The sequence below is a fragment of the Falco peregrinus genome, chromosome 3 (genome assembly GCF_023634155.1).
Source record: "Falco peregrinus isolate bFalPer1 chromosome 3, bFalPer1.pri, whole genome shotgun sequence".
In the NCBI taxonomy this organism is placed as follows: Eukaryota; Metazoa; Chordata; class Aves; order Falconiformes; family Falconidae; genus Falco; species Falco peregrinus.
Window position 1 is genome coordinate 29213183 of NC_073723.1, and position 20757 is coordinate 29233939.

The 20757-nt window shown below is 38.8% G+C and overlaps 1 protein-coding gene across 5 annotated transcripts in view; it reads left to right on the plus strand.

Annotated features, from left to right (window-relative positions):
• ANKRD46 (ankyrin repeat domain 46) overlaps positions 1 to 20757 on the plus strand; it is a 52432-nt gene that overhangs the window by 14454 nt on the left and 17221 nt on the right. For 4 of the 5 annotated variants that reach the window (XM_055798751.1, XM_055798752.1, XM_027777688.2 and 1 more), the window contains exons 3-4: positions 582 to 740; positions 5311 to 7370. In XM_055798751.1, the coding sequence (XP_055654726.1) occupies positions 582 to 740; positions 5311 to 5527 (376 nt within the window). In that variant the 3' untranslated portion in view covers positions 5528 to 7370. Of the gene's footprint in view, positions 1 to 581; positions 741 to 5310; positions 7371 to 20757 lie in introns of those variants that run through there. The other variant, XM_055798754.1, reaches the window with a different exon arrangement.

The following is a 20757-nucleotide window of genomic DNA, read 5'->3' on the forward strand; positions in this document are numbered from 1 at the left end:
CTCATTAATGTTTTCAACTCAGCAAAACTGGTTATTGGCAGACCAGTTTCTTTATGGGTTGTGGCTTGGTTGGGTTTTTTTCCTAATTTCAAACAACTCTGGTGAAAATCCCTGGTCTAAAGACAGTATTGGTCCTGTTCAGTGTTAATTTAATAGTAGTAGAGGGACCATCTGTATTTTATTTCATTTTTTCCTGATGTCCTAATACCCACATGGAAAAGGAACTGAGGAACCAGATTGCACAATTCCTTCTTGAAATTAAGCTTAAACTTGAACATTGCCATAAGTGTACTGTTTATTTTTTGTTATAACACCCAGAGATTCCAGTTAGGTTAGCGTACTAGGAATTTTTTTTTTTTATTTAGAAGAAAAGGAATTGTGCAATTTCAGACTTGTACTGATTTTCCTCTATAGCCTATTACACTGTAACTTGTGTAGAAAGGAATTTCTTACTGTCTGACAGAAAGTAGTTCTGAGGATTTACTAAATTATAAAGTGATAAAGTGTTATGCCGAGTTGTTACAAAATTTCTGTATTAAAAGTTTCTTTTCTTCTTGTGCCCTTTTGTGGGGTTATTTTAGCAATCACCAAGGTGCAACACCACTTGTTCTTGCAAAACGAAGGGGCGTGAATAAAGATGTGATTAGACTGTTGGAATCTTTAGAGGAGCAAGAGGTGAAAGGATTTAACAGAGGAGCTCACTCAAAGCTGGAAACAATGCAGACTGCTGAAAGTGAAAGGTATTTACAAAACAAAAATAATTACTAGGAGAAATAATGTTTATGGCTTTTAGATTTTTGTGATTGACTTGATTGTTTATTCCTCAAAACAGATAATATAAAATTCGGCCTGGTCAAAATAAAATTTTAAATTTTGGAAAAATCTCTTTAAACAGATCAAATGTAAGAAAAAAAGAACTTTTTCTATGAGGTTTCCATTTTATGGTGGAAATTTAAAAAAATAATTACTCATTTTCCATTAGACTTCCCCAGATAGATACTTCTATGACTTATCACAAAGCCAAGGGGAAAATGGGGTGAAATGCAAAATGTCAGTATCACAGGCTGACCTAACATCCTTTTGATAAGGTGGACTGTCTGTGCAAAGAAGTGATAGCAAACTTTTCATCTATCTGAACTTGAATAAAGGATTTTATATGGTCCTATATTTGTACTTTTTATCAGTAGTAGTCCTGGAAAAGATGGAGAATAAAATACGAATTTCGTGGTTGCTGAAGAGATAGTTAAAGGAGAGCTGAAGATTTCAGGAAAATTGCTGACAATTTCAAGGAAAGTATTAGGTTAGAGGAAAGTTGCTAATGAATTCCTAAAGGCCTGGTTCTGGGACTGTGCTTTACACTTTTCATAAATTATACTGTCATAGAAAGTAGTTAGTGTTAGTGATACTAAGAAGTGAGATACAGGCAGCCCAGAGGAAAATGCAGATGGCATAGACAAAAACCTGGAATGACAAGGGAGAGGAAATTGGTAGGAATAAATTGTGATTCAGCAGCACAAAATGCAACTTCATTTACCTAAAGCTGTATGCTGTAAAATGGAAGTTCCTCAGTGGAAAATGAGAGTATGGGAGAAAAGGCTTGATGTATTAGTCAGTTCCAGGAGTTGATGCTACCCTCAAAAAGACAATGAAGTCCTACAAAACGCAGAACGAGGTATTTCCACTACATAAAGAAAACTGTCAGTGCTGTTGTTAAAAGCAACAGTAACTTTTGATGTGTAGTACATTTTATAATACTGTTTAGCCCCATTCAGAAAAGTTTAATTTATCCTTTAAGAAGCATGGAAAAGCACTGCTTCCGTGCTCAAGGGAACAGAGCGTCTCCTTATGAAAGGAGGCAACTAGAGCTCATTTTAGCCTGGCAGAGTGAAGGCTGAGAGATACATGGTTGCTGACAAGAAATACTGGTTTTGAACAACATAAAATAACTGAAGACAAAAAATAATGATAGCGCACAAGCCAAAGAATACAGATAAACGACAAATACTTCTTTCGATTGAAAATTGGGAGTGTTTTTTTACAATGAGCTTCCAAGACAGCCTTCTTGTAGATTTCAATGAGGCAAGAAGCCTTGCAGGTTTCAGAGGAGGCTAATTCTCTTGCAAAACTCATTGAATTGCCAGTAAACATGAAAGAACGTGGGACTGAGATTAATAATGCAAGAGATCTTTCCAGTACTGCTTTGTTTGGTTTTGGTGTTTTGGGTTTTTTTAATTGTTATTTGTATTGGAAATAGGATACTAATATTGTTTGAAGTACTTGTTCTTATACTGAATTTATTAAAAGGTATGATTTTTTTTCTATTGTCTGATAATGATCATGAACTGTGACCGCTGGAACATTATATCACAAAAGACAGGGAGTTTTGTCACATAGTTGTTGCTCAGTTTGTGTCAAAATGTACACAGCCTGTTCTGTAAATGAGAATTAAACTATGTAGGTGGACTTTTTATTTAAATTGAGTAAACAGAAAAGGCAAACCCCCCAAAAATTACAGAAATCATGCCATATACTCCCAGTGAGCAAACTGGAAGTTCTTTCTTACACATCAGGTGACCCTACACATCAGAGAGACTGTTTTAAGCACTGAAATAGAAAATTTAATATTATTCTGAAAATTACATGAGTATAAATGATAAGAATTTTTGCATATTTCCTTTCTGACTTAACTAAATTGTATTGAAAGTTGCTTGTCACACAGAAATGCATTTATGCTGGTTTTGTTTAAACATATGGGCCAACAGCTCAGCCCCATTTAAATTCCGATTTTTTATTTGATAGTGTCCCTTTAATGAACATAGCTTCCTTTCTGTTATTTGACCTTCATAAATGTTACATTGTTTGCTTTGGCAAGGAAGTCAGCAGCTCTCCTTGGGGAGAGGCACAGAGACATAAACAGTGCACTACCCAGCTTGTTTGTGAACTTGTTTAAAATGTCTGAAATACATTACTTTTAAAATAACAAATAGCAGATGCCTACAGCAGCAAAAGCAAGCGAGCTTGTGTGCTGTTTGCTTTGTAAATAAATAATGTCTTTGTAACAGTTGGTTTTTCAGACCTCCACAGTTTCACTCCTCCCTCTTAGTATTATTTTCACATTTTAGAGACACTTAGATGAATGTCTTCTGTCGTCGTTGTCCCCCACCACCCCAACTGTCTTACATTATGTATGAACCTACAGAGAAATAATGGTTGCTCTTTCTAAAAACAGTCTCTGACTTAAGTTTTCGGCTCCTTATTACATGCAGTTGCTGCTGCTCTGGAAGCAGAGGCCAAAGCTAGGTTCCCAAGTCCAATTTATTTTCACTTGCTTTGCACTCCTCCCGGTGAGGAGTGGCACTGTGCTGGCAGGAGGCAGAGCTCGCTCTGTCTTTCAGCACAGAGAATCGTGGCCATCTACACAGCCCAGCACAACCCATGACTGTGCCCACAAGTGCAAATGTGAACATCCAAATGTGAACTTCCATGTTGTGTGGGAAACAGAAGACGACATCTGTCTGGGCTCTGTGGCACAAACTCTTCTGTAGGATGCATTACTGCATTACTATTTCTTAAGCAGCTGTAATTCGTGATAAGAAAAAATATCTTGAATAACGTTGATTTTAATTGGGTTGTAATATAAAATCGCAAGTGTTTTCTGTGTACCCTTTTCTATTTAATGAGTAAGCATGTGATCTTTTCACTTAAACTGCATTGCACCTTTATTTAACCTCTCTGTGGTTATGTATTAACTAGTTAGTACTTAGTGAGTAGTTCTGTTCTGCACCAATGGCTGTCTTGTATTAAACCCTTCATTTTGCTTGGGAAATCATAATAAGCAAGGAAGATGACTAAATCCTGCAGCTATGGGCAAGCAAAAATAGCTTTACAGCAAAAAACAGTTAAAAACCAAAAAAGACAAGCTCTTTAATAGGCAATTTCAGAAATCTTCTGCACGTGATGCTGCAATACTTCAACAAGCTATGAGAGTTTAGGCTAATTATTCTTCAGTGGCTGTACTTCCTAAGAAAAAATACCACATGAATAGCATGAAGTTTTCCTGTTGTGTAATCTTAGATTCATAAATGAGACCTTTTTGTGATAACAATCATTTGTCGATTTATAATTGCCACTAAGAACAACAGCATTTCTACAATTAGTTTTGACTTGGACATTACTTTTCCCTGAAATGTTTTCTTTTGTTACTGCTATAAGAGATATCTAGTAATATGGTAACTGAAAGCAATTAGAAGGGAGGGGAAAATTGTTTTTTTCTGCTTACCTTCTGCTATTGACATCGTTACGTAGCTGGTTTCACTATTTCCTTTCCATGCTTGTCAGAGCCCAATCCTGTAAACACCTGTGTATGTAATTTCACTCAAGTGAGTAGTAGGACTGTGCAGATGGCTAAAATTTTTCATAGGTGAAATCAAGAGATGAGAAAGTTTTCCTGTTTTTTCTGAGCTTTTTCGTACAGCAACAGAGAAGGTTTCCTGTTATAAACCAGTTGTGAAACCAGCAAAATTGGGAGGGTGATGCAAGAAGCCATGCAGTATATGAAACAACTTAGGTTTGCCAAGATGACTGCCTCATTATAATTTTGTATTTCTTTCTCATTTGAAAGTGAGAGTTCCAGTCCCTAATTTATATTCAGACAATTTGAGGGGGCCTGATGGGTTGGTAGTGGAATGTTAAAACATCAAAGCAGTTGCTGAACGCCATATGGCAGAAAACACAACAGTGCCAACTTGTCTCGAAGATCAGAAAGTTTCTGAACTATTTGTTATCCAGATTTATTGTTTGCTGTGGTATTTTTATGCTAGAGAAGAGGCCTCTCTAATAGACTTGCAGATCACTACAGAGTTCAGAATCTAAATTATATGGGTTAAAGTTTCCATTTTATTCATCGGATTTTATTTTTGAATCATAATTTGTTTTATTAACAAGAGCTGTGACCCTTGAGGTTTTAGCTTATACTTCATTAGATGTCACTAAGCCATATTTAGTAGGAATTAAAGACTGACTTTTGAAGGCTTCCAGGTGGCAAGCCTGCAAAATTTACTGCAGTTATACAGATGCAAATACCATTCTCTTTACACAGATTAATCAAACATCCTTTCAGCTAAAATTAAGTTTCAAGTTAGGAGTCTTTTCCTGATTTGCTTTCTCTTGATTTAGCAGAGGCAATGCTATAAATCTGCAGGTGGTTTAGTTTTTAACTTGGAATGTTGCAGTTGCTCTTAGTAGGATTACTGTCATACTTAAAGGTGCATTCTTTTGCTCTGATGTATTTTTAACTTTAATCCTTCGTAGTGCGATGGAAAGCCATTCCCTCCTTAATCCAAACCTACAGCAAGGTGAAGGAGTTCTTTCCAGTTTCCGCACAACATGGCAAGAGTTTGTGGAAGACCTGGGCTTCTGGAGGGTACTGCTCCTCATCGTTGTCATTGCTCTTCTGTCACTTGGAATAGCATACTATGTTAGTGGGGTGCTTCCTTTTGTAGAAAACCAGCCTGAGCTGGTGCACTGAAGCAAATGCAAAGAAGTGCACCATGCTTTTCCCTGTTCTAATCTTATTTTGAGTTCTTGGAATTACTCTTTCGGTGCAGGCAGTGGCAGCTGTATATACTGTTTGCCTTTTGTACTTATTATTAACCCCTTCGAAAGGGATTAATTCATTTCAAGTAAAACACTAAATTCTAAAGCATTCCTAAGCTACCTCTGACTTACCTTGACTTGCAAGCAAGATGAAAGATAATTCTCTCTGTTGATAAAATAATATGATTAGGGAGGGCCTTTCATAATGAATATTAAATTCCTGGGCATGAAAATTATCTCTTAGTACGGAACCAAATTGAAATAATTTTCCCCATGAAGAGAGGTAAATCTATTGTTGGATTTTTTTGTGTGTGCTTCACTTGAAACAAAAATACTCTTTTAAAAGTCCTCCTCAAGAAATCCGAATAATATAATAATGCATTCTGATACATAGACAGTAACAAGCTGCATAGTTCTTTTAATGCCTCCCCATAGTTTTATATCTGCTAGTTTATAAAAAGGACAAGACATAGTTCTGGTTTTACTATGTCTTTAATGTATAGATCACTCCTTTATTTATTAGGTTAATGTAGTATTTCTTCCCCAGATTAATTTGATGTTGTTAATACCTGCCTGAAGTAAATTTTGTAGAACAAAGCTGTTTGTTGTGCTTTGGAAGTAAAGTTGTTTCAGCCTTAGGCTGAAAATTTTGCCTTTTTGTTGAAATGTTACTAAGCAAACCTTTGTTTGTAAGGGTGTTTAAAAAATTATTTAGGTGTTCTGCTCTGTATATAATAATTCTGTAAGGTGATTGTCTTTGTGAAATATGTCATGAAGGAAAATTTTTTCTTCATCCCACAAGGACCAGACTGAGCTATATAATTGTATTGTTTTCATGTTTGTGGAGAGGACTTGATTGAATAGAATTCCTTTCTAGAATTGTTTTCCATTTCAGTTTTTCTCAGACAGCACTTACAGGCTTATGAATTATTTTCTGAATATGCAGAATTATAGTATTTAAAATGTTAATATTTAGGAACATTGTATGAAATGAAATCTTGACCTATTCTGTACTTAGCTGTGAAATCCTTTGTTTGTGAAGACCCTAGGGCTATGAATCAGTTAGATACTCTTATGAAGGCTTGAAAGGTACTAGTTGGAGGTTTTCAAAGAAAGCAGATTCTTTCCTCCCATGCTGAATAGACATCTAACTCTTTTTGTTTCCATTGCCTTGAAAAAGCCAAACAAAATGAATACTGCAAACCTAAGGAATCAATTTTATTTTTTATTATTTAACCACTCCTAAATAGTTGCTACGTAACATCAAACATTTATAAAATTGTAAATGACAATAAGTATTGATAGAAGTAACCTACTTCTCTCTGTTCTGCTATATTTTTCTTTCTTGTCATGGGTTTGAGTGAGGAGGGTTGTTGTCTTAGTTTTGATGTGTGAGCTGGGTCCCATTCTAAATTGTGTCTGAATAATTTTTTATCTCATTTCTTAAGTTAGAGGTTAATGAAATGATATTTTTCTAGCAGCGGCGATGCTGCAGAGAGGAAAGCCTCTTAAAAAAACCCACAAAACAAAAAAACAGAGTATACTCCTGAATATTTCAGTTATTGTACATCTGTTCATGAACAGAGAAAAACAAACTCATAGTATACCTAAATTTCATAGTATACCTAAATAGACTGAAATCTAAATAAGTACAGTTCGGATAATAATACTCTGTATCTTGAATAATCATGTTGTCTTTCAGTATGTATTATCTGCATAATTTGTAATTGTATTCTTAGTATGGATGAATGCCACAAATAAATATATGTAGTAAATGTGTTTTGTTTTATTACTACAGTAGTGCAGTGGTAATGATGCTACCCCATTTCTCTGAGTTTATTTTTCTGTTGTGTATTGATAATGAACATTTCAGAAGCAGGGAGGTTCCCTCCCTGAGAAATGGCAACCACGCTGTTTGTATAAATGAGGTTTTAGAGCAGTTTCTTTAGATTTGCCTGTTTTATTTTCAGTATTGTTACTACATTCAAGTTGCTGTCTGGCTGTCTCTCTCTTATCTAAGACTTCAGGTACTGAATATGTGACCTAGAGACCCCTCGAGATTTAAGACTACCTATGAGGGGGTACAAAATGTAACCAGGAAAACCAAGCTTGAGTCTTAAGTAGCCTTTCCTGCTTGCTGTACTCAGTTTATGCTGTATGCATAAGCAGTTTGAGCTACGCATTGAAAAGATTCGAAAAATCACATGTATGTTCCAAATTAACGTGTCACTTTTTAAACCCAAAGAAATCCAAAGCACTGTTTGAACTTCACTGTGTAATGACTGCTACTCTTTGAAATAAGGACGTGGTAAATGTCTGACTAAAAGAGGAGTTTGTTCTGTATACACCTCTGTTATAGAAAAAGGACACCTGCACCTTTCAATATATTTATAAACATTAATGACTTCCTTTTCAAAGGTTGATTCTAAAGAATGACTTTACCTCCTGTACATGGGATTTAAGGAATACAATCTGTCTTACAGGAACAAAAAGAGGAGTTTAGCCTACTTCCTCCCGAAGCTGTTGTCATAGGGAGTTTCACTGTTTCAGCATAATGACACAGTTCAGTTCACATTGTCTGTAGGTCAGTAAGATTTCTTTTATTTATTATTGCGGTTGGTGTCTAGATACCTTGATCCAGGGACTCCGTTTTGCTAGGCGCTCTTAAAATCCAAGACAGATTGTTGTCTTGAGCTGTGTTCAGACTAGTAAGCTGAAATCAATGTGGAATTGAGAGAGAAAACAATCCTGGAGGGCTGAAGTGATTTGTTCCCAGTGTCATGAAACAGCTTGGTAGACAAGATAGTGCAAGGTAGACCAGAGTGTAAAATGGATACACATAGGCCACTCTGCAGTGGGCCGTCCCTCTCATTTGGTTTCACATTTATTCCATGGCAAGATCATACTATCTTACTTCATAGTGATTTGTTCATGTAGCGTATCTTTTTGTCTTCAAGGATTTCTGTTTTCACTCATATTGGTAGTTTGCTTTGTGTAGAAGGGGATGATCTGTTGCGTGACTGTCATGGGCAGGTATTGTTTCTGGTTGTCACAATACAACAGGTATTTCATTACTGGACGTGATCTGGCGCTGTGAGGTATATATCATCATGAAAAGCTCCTGTGAGAGAAGGAACATGGTTTCACTTCATAGTATTGAAACAGAAGATCTGGGCAGTTTCTGCGTCTGGAGCAGATCTGGAATTTGTTTTTAGCATGAGTCAACTAATCTCTCTGGCTGTTTTTATTACCGTAAGTAAGTAAAACTGATCAACTTGCCAGTGTATTGTAGATGGGCTAGGTAGTTCTTTTTCTAATCAAAATATGTTTGGTCATAATTCATTCGTGTGATGCAAATTAAGTAATTTATTCAGAAATTCCATCGCGTCATTTTAAAGTAGTACTAGAAAGTACAAATTGCAAGTGAAAACTTTCCTGCAAACTAAAAAAAAAAAAGGTGATAGTGTTTGTTGTCATATTCAGAATTTTCAAAAGTCTAGCATATACTTACATGTTATCTGAAGTTGACTTTTAACAGAATTAATTTCTTCCTCAGCTGACACACAAGTTAAGTTGTTTCTGAAGTTGTTCCCATTTCTGAAGACAGTGCTTTGTTAAATTAATATTTAAATTTCTGGTTAGAATAAGTCTTAAATGATGTGAGAATTAGGTCAGAATGCTCTTCCTTTGTTCAGTGTTCTTTTCTTACATCTCAACATTAATCCTTGTAGATTGTAAAATTTCCAAAGTGATCCAAAATGTTATGGAAATTGTTGTTGCCAATTGTTACTACATTTCTCATTGCTGGTGTCAGGGCTTTCTAGAAGAATTCAAATGTCTTTGCAGTTTCATAACCTGCAGTTCTCTGTGAACTTTGTAAGTGCTGAAATACCGCTGAATCATGGATCTGGAATCTATGTTAATATTATGAAATTAATTTCTGGTGACAGTAGAGATAATTCTGTACCTGCACTTGCAGGTTAGTATAATGCACCTGTTGTTATATTTAAGTACTTCAGCTGACTTGTGTGTTGCCTGGCTCCTTCTATGCTGCTCTTGCAAATGCTTCAAAGGAGGAACACTTAAAATACACAGTATTAGGAAATGCAACTAATTGGTAGTTCTTTGCTATTTATTGCTGGGAGGCGAAATGTTCCCAGGGTCATGCTGCCAGAGAAATCTGAGAAGAAAACTAGAAGTCTCCGACTGACAGTGATCTGGTCTAGTCTGTGCTTTTATGCAAAGCAGAACTAACGCTCTCATGTTGCAGCTGAAGCAGTCTGTTTGCAGAACCCTGAAAACTGCGTCTCTGCTGTAGGCATTTATATTTTGTAAATCACTGTTGTAACTAGACATTAAGCAACCAATATTTCCTAAAGACTGTGATGAGACAAAGCTATTGTTCTTCATTGCTGCCAAGGGAATGGGGAATCTACTGGAAATTGCCATAACTAAAAAGCTACAAATCAGAGCTTCTCAAGTCAAAATGTGAATAAGTCACAACCGTGGCTTCAAGTGACACGTTCCTTCCATTTGTGATTTTAAACTACCTTCTGGATAAGGAAAAACGAGGAGATGTTTGGAGCAGAATTTGTTGTGTGGTATGTATGGTTTGCAGAAAATAGGAGGGAAGTGAATGTGGTGAGCCAAGACGGACAGCAAGGGAGGCAGAGCAGTGTGATACCTTCATGAATCACTGTTTAAAGGCCAATCCCAATGCTTTTAAGAAGTGTGAGGAGTGACCAGTGATAGCCTCCTAGCAGGAGAAGCATTTCACTGGCTTGTGATTACACCATTTCACAGGGGTGGCTGTGCAGCCCCGCAACCTGAGCTGGTCCTTCTTGACTTTCAACGTCTAGAGTGCTGCTATTTCAGACAACTGCATGTTTGAATGGGTGCCTACATTAACAGCTGCTCATGTGGGAGCCAAACTGGTTCCTCTTATACGAGAATCTTTCTGCACATAGGTTAGCAAAAGAAGTTTTACCAAATGTGAACAGAAGCTCTTTGTAAAACATTAAATATTTCTGGTGTATTAAATTATGTTTATCTAAATATCAGAAGGCAGGAATCCAGATGAAGGATCAAGTATATGCAATAATACCTCATTTTCCTTGGCCAAAGAAAAAAGAACAGATATTCTCTTAATGCAGAGCAAGAAGAAAATGATAGTAAATCTGTTTTGAACTGTAGAATATGAATTCCTTATTGAGCCGAATTCCTTAGTATGAAGAATTTTTCAAATAACGTTATCTCTGGCAGGTAAGTTTTCTAGTAGAAGGGCTCACATAGCCTTGCAGTGGTGTGAAGGTAGTGATGTTTAGGGTTTGTGCTGGCTTAATGAAGCGTGCATATTGAAACAAAACTAGTTAATAACGATAGTGGATTTCTGCTAGGATGTAAGAACTGAAATGCCATATGCTTGTCCTCATGTTGTTGTCTTATTGCGGGCTGAACATCTGGCTTGGTTTGTTTTGGTGCAGATATTTTCCGACAAAAAATGAGGTATGTAGACATCATAGATTTAAGCTGACAAGCACAGTTTCTGTGGCGGACATAAAGAATAATGGACTACCCCACTGAAAGTCATGGCAACTTGTATGGGGACTGCTCAATCCTGCCAGACGTTTTCCTTACAGAACTGGTGTTTTTCCCATTTATGGTATTGGTTTGAATCCTTGTCTTAGTTGATGAACACCAGTGGTTAACATGGGGCTTGAACTGAAGACTGTTTTCAAAAATTTTAATTGTAATAGAAGTGAAAGCTTTAGTCTTTCAAAGTTCAAGGAACGTTTTTTTTTAAAAAAAAATCTAATGTTTACTAGAATTACAGCCTGCAAATCCGCACAGATGATGAGTATGTGTGTGTCCTTACTCTGTGCACTCCTATGCCAAAAGGAGGTTTAGGGATAGCAAGCAAGGCTTCCAGTGAGATCAGTTTGAAGTAAGTCTGATTTAAGGAATTCTGGTTTTTGTCATTTGTCATCAGATTGGTATTTAGTATACCATGAGCTCTGTTTTCACTCGGTTTACTGACTTACTGACATATTTGCTTTGTCTCAGTGATACAGTTTGGGAAGTGTTGATGACATTAACTACCTCGCAAAAGTGTGCTTCACCCACCAAGCGCCATTATTCTGATAATAAGTGGGTTCTTCAGTTTCAAAACGTTAGTCAATTCTCTTTGGTTTTTAGTTACGCTGTCTGCTTTGCGAAGTGAGCAACTGATTTTCTACCATGGTACAGTTTGTTTAGTTAAGGACTTGGTAGTTTTGTCCATTTTTCATGTGAAATGCAACAATAGTTCGGTGAACTGTTGGCCTTGGCTTAACCTGGTTCTCCAGAAAGCCTCTGTAGACAGAGCAAACACTTGCAGAATTAAAAGGCGATCTGGCACTTAAGAGAGGTGTCTATTCCCTGCATTTTCAGGCTTTTCAGGACCCAGGGAATTTCACATTGGGCATTTGGAGTCACTCTTCCAGAAGGACAGAAGCTTTGTAGAAACTTTTGGCCTTTATGTATGTTCTGAAATTCAAAGGTGTACAGTTTTGAAAGCTCTTCTCTCCTCCAGGCAACAAGCTATGCTGCAATAGAGCAATTAGGAATACTTTACACATATTTTTAAGGCAAGAAAGCAATCTAGCTGCAAGTCAGTTTTTAAATCTTAACTAACGTAAGGGTACAAGGCCACAGTCTTCACCTCCTGCTGGCACCCAGGCACCTGCTACTTTATTCCCAATGTGCTTCCCTGCCTGGGCACTAGTGCTAGCATGCATCTGACCCCAAGGATCTGAATTGGGAAGCTGTGCCAGATAGCCCCACCAGAAATTTACTCTCACACCCACTGCATTCTTCCTAACTCTGCCTCTCCCCATCGTTCCATCTCCTGCCCTCCACTCCATGCCTCTGTTGTGCTTCATGTAGGCTTGAGATTTACCACATTTCTTATGGGCCAAGGATTCTCTTCATAAAACATATTTCTTCCCTATAACTTCTTTCCATTTTGTTGTCTTGGTTGCTTACAGCACACTGTTCCCCATCTTGAACCATCATTCTTTACCAGGTATTTTTATTTGCCTAGCCTAGTCTATGCTGAAAGCTCTTTATGGGATGCAAGACACCGTATTTTGGAGAGAGGGTTATCATCTGGCTCTAATTCACCAGGTCACTGCTGTAAGTAGTTGTTGTCTTTTAAATTTACACTTTTCTGTAATAAAGATACAAGAAGCTAACCTTGTTGTATGCACCTTGTTTTCAGTTTTACTTCCTTTCTCTAATGCTGTACGTGCATTAACTGAAACTAAGTAATGTGTGGATTGCTTCAGATTTCAGTAGAAAACGTCCATAATCTGACCTGTGAACAATCTGAGCTTGGTTTAGGTCAGTGGAGATGAGGAGTCGGTGCACCACTTGTGAGGACAGTGGGACTGGATGGAGACCAGTCTCTGCTCCATGAACATTGTAGCTTTATTACTAACATTACAACTCTGCTCCATTGTAGCCTCCGGACTCTTGTCCCCTACAGCAGCGGCACAGATCACAAGAAGGGCATACAGCAATGCCCCAGGTTTACCACCCTTCTTTTGGCTGCGGCTCTGTGATAGACTTATGCTGAGCATATAGAGGATGCTGAAATAGCCTCTGGAGCGGACATACACTACTGAGACACTCCCCTTCTTTTACAAGACTTTAGATGTAGGACAGAGAGCCTACTGAGGCCAAAACAGATGTTAAGAGATGAGACCAGTGTGGTTGCCAGTTACTGCCAAGCATCAGTGAGCTGGTAGCACCAGCTGCACATCTAGCATGGTTTATGAACATACCTCGGCTTTTTCAGCTGTGCCTTGTCGCTTCACAGATGAGACAAGGCTGCACCTGGTACAGCCGTGGGAGGAGAGGAAGAGGAGTTGGTGCTGTGCAGTCTGTTATCTCTGCACAGGCAGTTAGCAAGCAGTTTGGAGGCCACAGACCATATGTGGGAGCCACTGGGGCACAAGATTAAGCATGTTTTCTTCATTAAAAATATTTTATGCTAGTAAGTTCACTCAGTTTGGGGTTTGTTTGGGGTTTTTTTGTAGGCAAGCAAGCATTAGGATCTGAGGTTCAGTGTGACTTTTTGGCACATGAAGGAAGAATGCTGCAAGTAATGAATCAAAAAAAGTCAAGAGAAAGATTCAGAGAGAGAGATTAGCAACTTCCTTAGAAACTGCAGATGTTTCTGAGGAAAACTGGGCAGACACAGACATGCTCCTGGCAAAAAGAACAGTTTTGAGAAAATCTTTTCATTTTCATTCTTCCAGTTATAGATACCTAAGTGTCATTTTACCGGAGCACTCAAAATGAGCAAAACATGCCCAGTTTTGTAACAAGAAACATAAGCAGAATTGGAGGTTTTCCTCTTGACTAAAACTGATAAGGTTTTTGTGAATTTTATTTGTAACATCATTTAAGGTGTTTCTGTATACTGGGACTCAGAAGGCTGTGGCGCTGAAATGGTAGTGCACAGCAGGAGTAGCGTCTGGTTCTGACTTAACTACCCACAGAGTAAGTTTAGAATGTCAGGTTCTAAATTAAGTATCAGAATTTGTGATTTCCCTATCTATTTTTTACGTGTGGGTATTGGATCAGGAGCTCTTTCAGCTGCTTGACTTTAACCAAAGCCAGGTTCAAATAGGGCCATTCAGTTCTGTATTCTCTACTTTTGGGGAGTGTGTGTGGGGGTGTTGATATTTTGTGCCTTGAATCTCAGTCTGTACCTCTCCTTCAGTTCAAAAAAAATATTGTTGTGGGTACTGTGTTGAATCTGCCAGCAGTAAGTTGGGATTTATCCCATGACATAAGCTGCATAAGCGTAAATGAGATGCAGTTGGAGGAGGGTGCGTGGAGCAGGCAGTTTGCAGCTTGAACTGCTCAGTGCATTTAAGGCCTTTACAAGCCCTGTCTGATTATTCAGGAGCTGTGTCAGGTTGGGCATCTCCCTTCTGTTTACCTGTAAAGGGAAATGAACTTTTTATGGATGGAGACTCTTAATGGAATGGAAATGAATTCTTTATTCCCACTCCAGAGCCAGATTCCAGACGGTCTGGTTATAGTATTGTCACGTAATCAGTACTTGCTTTCACACTCATCTTGGTTAATGTCTGGCAAAAGATCTTTGAAATTGCAGGGTCAGTTCCTTTTAATATTCTTAGTTTTCCTAAAATATTTAAGAGGAGTAAATGAATATTTAAATTCTTGACTTGCTTAAAACAGGTTTGTTTTTTCTAAATGTTCCAGTACATACAGATATGTCAGATACTGAGGAGCAGTCTTTCATGATATAGAGCAGTAGCATAGAAACACTCTTCCAGAGGCTAGAATAACAGTACCACTACTGGTTTCTTACAGTCTTGTGGGTGCAAGGATCTGCATGGAAAGGAACAGTTCTGGCTTCTCTGAACTTTAAAGCTACCTTGGGATAAATCTCCATAAATTTCATGTGAAATCTCAATCACATACTAGGTTTTCTTTGTACTAGAAATCTCATGATATAAGGTTGTTGTGTCTTTCACTTTTGTTAAAACCACTGTCAGAACAATTTCCCTTGTGTTATTCTAGTGCTCTTGTTTCTGGCTAATGCACTGGTGAGGTATGACAACTTCAACAGAAGTTGACTCTCGTTTTTTTGAATAGCTGAAACATTTCTGCTTTAGAATTAATGCTTACTTTATCTGTACCTTTTGTTCCTTTTGCTTCCTCTTGTCCCTTACGAGCGTGCTGGAAACATGCATTCCACAGTGAGTCAGCATGGCCTGATGGCCTGATTGTGAGTTATAAATCTAAGCACTTACTTGCTGTGTGGCCTTAAAAAACTTACTTAACCTCTGCTTCCCCACCAGTAAAATCAGTGTAATCTATCAATCTTTGAGCGGTGTTGCCATTAATATGCATTAAAAGATATTTAAAAATAAATATTGGTACTGATAGCCTGTACGCTTTTTTACTCTTAAGTAATTATATTCATTTTACCCAATATATTCTAAGCATAATCTAATGACAAAGGAGTATAATTCCTTGATGTGTCAGTTATTAATCTTGTTTCCTATTCTTTAGCACTCTTAGGCATGCATGACTTGTAGACAAAAGCTCTGATCTTAGATCATCACTCTCCGGCTGAGACTCCTGCACCAGTGTGTGAAATCCCGTTGATTTCAGTGGCTGTGGGTAAGAGCAGTCCAGAGATGATGCAGATCCAGAATCGCAGCCAGGTGTGGGAGACCTGCCTGTTTTCAGCTAGGCATAATAGAAATGGAAGACAACTGAAATACAGAAGCTGAGCCAGGTGTCTGCTGTTTTAAAAAAAAAACAGTTTTTAAGAAACCCATTCCCAGGGTCAGTGCCTCTGGCTGCAATTCGGTATAGGCAGATTAGGAAGGATTGTGACCAAGGCACTTCCCTTTCTTCTTTCTGGTGGATGTAAGGGCTCTCGCATTTCCCTGTTGAGCAGGGGATCAGCTTTCATTCTGGAAACAAGTTTGGCAGCAAGAGGATGTGTGAGCTATGGAACTGGAGCTTTGGAAGCTGTTCAGTGACATTTCTCCACTCTTAGCACATCATTTAACGACAGCACTTGATGGCCAGGTCCTAAATCCAGCACCCAGTCTCAGAAGTCAGGCCAGACATTGCATGTTTGTGTGCAGGAAGCTAGGGGAGTGTTCTCCAGCCGTGTCTTGGACTAGCTATAGAGCTCCTTTGCTCAGACTGCTCCAATCCCAGTTACTGTAATTTTCACAGGGTGAAGATGAGTTTTTGCAAAGGGGCTTCGTTCTTTCCCATAGCATTTTCAAGTCTGCTCGCTCGGTTGCCGGTCCAGGCCCTCACCCAGGATCATATCTTCAAGGTCTGATTCAGGTCCTGTACGGCCCTTGCTAGCACCTGGTCCTGTGCAGTAGAGGTTAGTGCCAAAACCCCTCACAGCTACGGAGGAGGCAAGTATTTGTTCTCAGAGCAGACAGGGGCTGGTGGCCCAACATGTCTCCGGGTTTCCAGAAGGAACAAGTTCAGGGAACTTCAAAGGGCGGGAGCGGGGGAAGAAGAAGCAATCAAGAATCCACTGAGAGACAGGAGGGAGGAAGAGTAAAGGGAATTCAAGGTCCTGATGGCAGGTAGCACTTTACAAGGCTTTATTTTGGCTGCAAAACTCATTGCTTTCACTGTGCATAGTGTTGGACTCTGGGAACAAAATGCCGGTTTTCAAGCTGCTGCATTGTAAAAAGCTGCCTAGAAATGTTGCCTTGATTTTGGTGGGGCTCTTGATGTAACAGAGCTAACATCAGTGACACCTATCTAGTATGGAAACAGCCAGACTAAAGGGCATTCTTAGAGCTACAAGAGGTATGAGTTAGGCAGTCTTAGAGCTCCTGTGTAAGCTTCATTGATTTAGATTTTCTACTGTGCTGTGCTTTATAAAATATCCTTTACCACAGATTTTATTGCACTGAGCTGGGGCAAGATGAAGTGTGAACGTCTCTCACTGGGTGTTCGTGTCTTGGCCTCTGTTGGGCACATAGACCACCAAGAGATCTGTTACACTGATTGTTAAATTTAAAAATAATAGTAATTGTGATTCTAGAAAAATCTTTCTCCCTCTGCAATCAAAGGTACATCTTCTTTTAGATCAGTTGCGTCCTTTGCATTCCCTTACTTGGCTGCTGGCTCATCTTTCATGAGGATAAACATAGAGTTTGAGGGAATTTCCCAGGTGGAAACTCCCTGTTCTTTATGAGAACACTGTGTGCAGTGTTAACTGTGTGTAACAGTCACTTCACTTTACTTTTGATCCAGTATCATTTTTATTAGCCTCATTCTTTTTTGGGGATGGGGGTGGGTGGGCACGGTGTGGCAGGGAAGGTGAGAAAAGGACTTGCTAACTCCCTATTAGTTGTGCAGATTGCAGTCTCGCTTTCCCCACTGTAAATCCGGAGTAACTCCACTGAAGCAACGTTACTCCAGCTTTCAACTATGGAATTGCCCGTCTTCATTGTCTTGAGGCTGGTTGTACACAGAGAGATCAGTAGAGATTGATAAAGCTATCTAACAAACAGAACTGTCTTTCAGCTGTGTGAATTGCAGGCAACTCATCAACCATTCACAGTCCAGAAAAGTATTTTTGGATATGAGCAGCTCATCAGTTCGTCAGAGGTACTGCTGTGCCTTAGCAATACCTTAGGTCACTTATCCTGTCTTAGCAAGAACTTAGGTCACTTATCCAGTGGATTTTGTCTTACCAGTTCTGTGCATGTAAATATTTGGTTATAATTTATGATAGAAACACAAAAGCATGGGAATACTGATTGACAGTTACTCTGGGAATTTGTGCAGAGATGGGTAAGCTGAGTTACATTGCTGAAATGCTGTCACCGGCAGACTATAAGCATCTTTAAAACCCTGTGAAAAATGTAGATTCCTCTTCTAAAGAGATCACCTGTTTCCTTTTGCAAAATACTCTTCCAGGAGTTGTTACAATTTGTAAACAAATGAATTTCTTTACCATTACAAATCACCAGCTCAGGCAGATTTTAGTCAGTGTGTCCCCTCATCAGCCTCCTGCCCTGTCTGTGTGTGAAGTCACACACAACAGCTGGGTTGTTGTTTTGTTGGGTTTTTTTAATGAACCAGCTCTAAGATGAGGTGCTTGCCTGCCTTTGTGAGTCTAGATGATAGAGTTGGTTGAACTGTACTGATGAGCAGGCTGAGGCTTTCCGAAAGCTCTTTCAGTTTAGGTTCGTTCAGCTCTCTGCAACACCAAAATAAGCTTAAGTTTTGGAAGAGGTGGTTTTACAGCCAAATGATCTTACTGCTTTCCTAAGCAATTTTAAGAAAAGAGCTATATAATAAGTGCAAGCCTCTGGCCTGTTCTTTCAGTCCTTGCAGGTGCAGGTACTAATGCGCGGGAATTCAGCAACAGTGCTTCTATTGGTAAAAACTGCTTGTAAAACTAAGAGGTGCAAGATAATTGTTAATGCATTGGAACTTGGCTACTCAGTGTTCAGTTATCTAGCTAAATTAAATACTGATTAAAACGCTTAGTCTCTGCTTGCAACATCTTCAGTTTTAACCTGTGAATGCATTTTCTTTGTATCGGGAAACAGGAAAAAAAAAAAAAGTTATTTAGAATTTTAGTAATGAGGCGGTTTGAAGACCAAGTCCTGAAAGCAGGAAAGTTATTCTGCATAGCGTATTGGAAAGCAAATGAAAGTAAAGCCAGCCCTCCATAGGGAAGAGAGAGTTGATTAGCCATCTCAGCTAAGTAGAAAACAGAAAGTCTAAATGAACCAGACTAGATGTGTGTTTCTATATAACAAGTGACTTACACCAAATAAAAAGCCGTGTGATCAGGCAAGGAAAAATACTGTCACATTGGGAATAATGAAGCATGATTCTTTTTTAAATAAAATTAGAATTCAGTTCTGTAGTTCCCTCGCCCCATTGTATTGGTACCTGGCCTCATGAGTTTTCAGGGGCTTTGTCTTTACTTTCCATGTTTATTCCTAATTTTTATCACTGAATTATTTAGAATTACAATAAATTATAAATTGTAATATATTTATATGACTAAATTACAGTAATGTAATACTATATTGTATTACTGAAGGCCTTCTTGTGAGAAAGAAATGTTATCCTGCCACGATTACTTAATGGATATTAAAAAGGGAAATCATAAATTCTGTGCTGTTTTCTTAATTCATGTACCCAGCAACTTTTTTCCCCTATGCTAACAATGAAGGACAGAGTCCAGCACAGACTTTGTAAGTCATAGGCAGTGTAGTTCCAAAAAGGCTGATGTGCATGAGGTTGTCATCACAAAAGACTTTCAGAGACCTTGCAGGTACTGGATTTTTGAGAGGGACTGGCTCCTGTTCCAGCTAATGGCAGTGCAATCTTTAAGGACATACCCCAGATTCCTCTGTCAGTGGGCGCATGCAGTGAGCTTCTGGAGCTGTGTAGCATAAATGTTATGGGTCAAAACCAGAGCTTTGGATTGTGAAATGCACAATAGTAAAAATTCCTGTAGCCACATTGAAATCCACCTCCTGAACTCCTGAAGAGTAGAACTGGGTTGTGCTGGTGGCAGGTAGCACGCTGGCAGCCCCAGCTGCAAGATCTGCCGCTTGGTTCTTAAGCTGCTTGGATAGCTGGACTCATCTGAAAACTTTCAGTTGTCCTGAGGTCTGAGTGCAAGGATGCCAGTCAGTGACCATCACCGTATAACTGATCTGATACTGTTCTTTTATCAGAAAGACTGTCGTTGACTTGAGGGACAATAGATCCAGCCCACTAGCTATGAGTGGTGTCAGAAACTACACCAAGGCACCCCAATTCTTTGTGCTGCTTGTTTTAACATGCCCCCCTTTCTTTGAACCATTGTAGTGACTTGGGGGAAAAAAGATGTAACAGGAGCTTTCTAACGCTGTGAGAGAGACTGGGATGTGTGAAAACAAGGTTGTTTTGAGTAGACAGTATTTATGTGCTTAACTGTATTACGTTTGAGAAAAATACAGGGCAAGTACAGAAAGAATGTAAACACGGATGTGAATGGAATGGACTAAACCAGTGCAAGTCTGGCTGGTGGGTCTTGAGAAAGGATTTAAAAAAAAAAAACAAAACCAACAACAACAACAAAAAAAACACCAAAAAAACCGGACAGGGGAAAAAAGAAAAGGAAAGTACAGCATGGAAGATCAGGGGCCAGTTCTGTCAAACTACAATTAGGCAAATATGACATAGATTCAGTGTTGATGGAGTTACTCTGGATTTAAATATCCATTTACCTGAAAGCTGTATCTGGCCTTAAGCAGTGACTTCGTGCTTCTCTACAGTCTTCTGGTTCTTGCCTTCTTCCTATCAGTAGAACATGATTCACCATTTTACAAAGAGTGTCCATGTTCTGCAGAATGTGTAGCCTAGTGTTCCCCAGCTGAGAGCAGGAACAGTTTGTGTTAGGCATAGCCCAACTGTCCTGTTCCTCCACAGCGTGCAAACCCTTTTCAGACATTCCTCAAGTATTAATCACCATGGTACCCTAGAGCTGAGACTGCTGATGGCAAGGCTTGGTAATGGGTGGGTTATATCTTCAAGAAGTGCATCGGGAAGTAAATTACTTCTTGGAGAGATACCAACTGA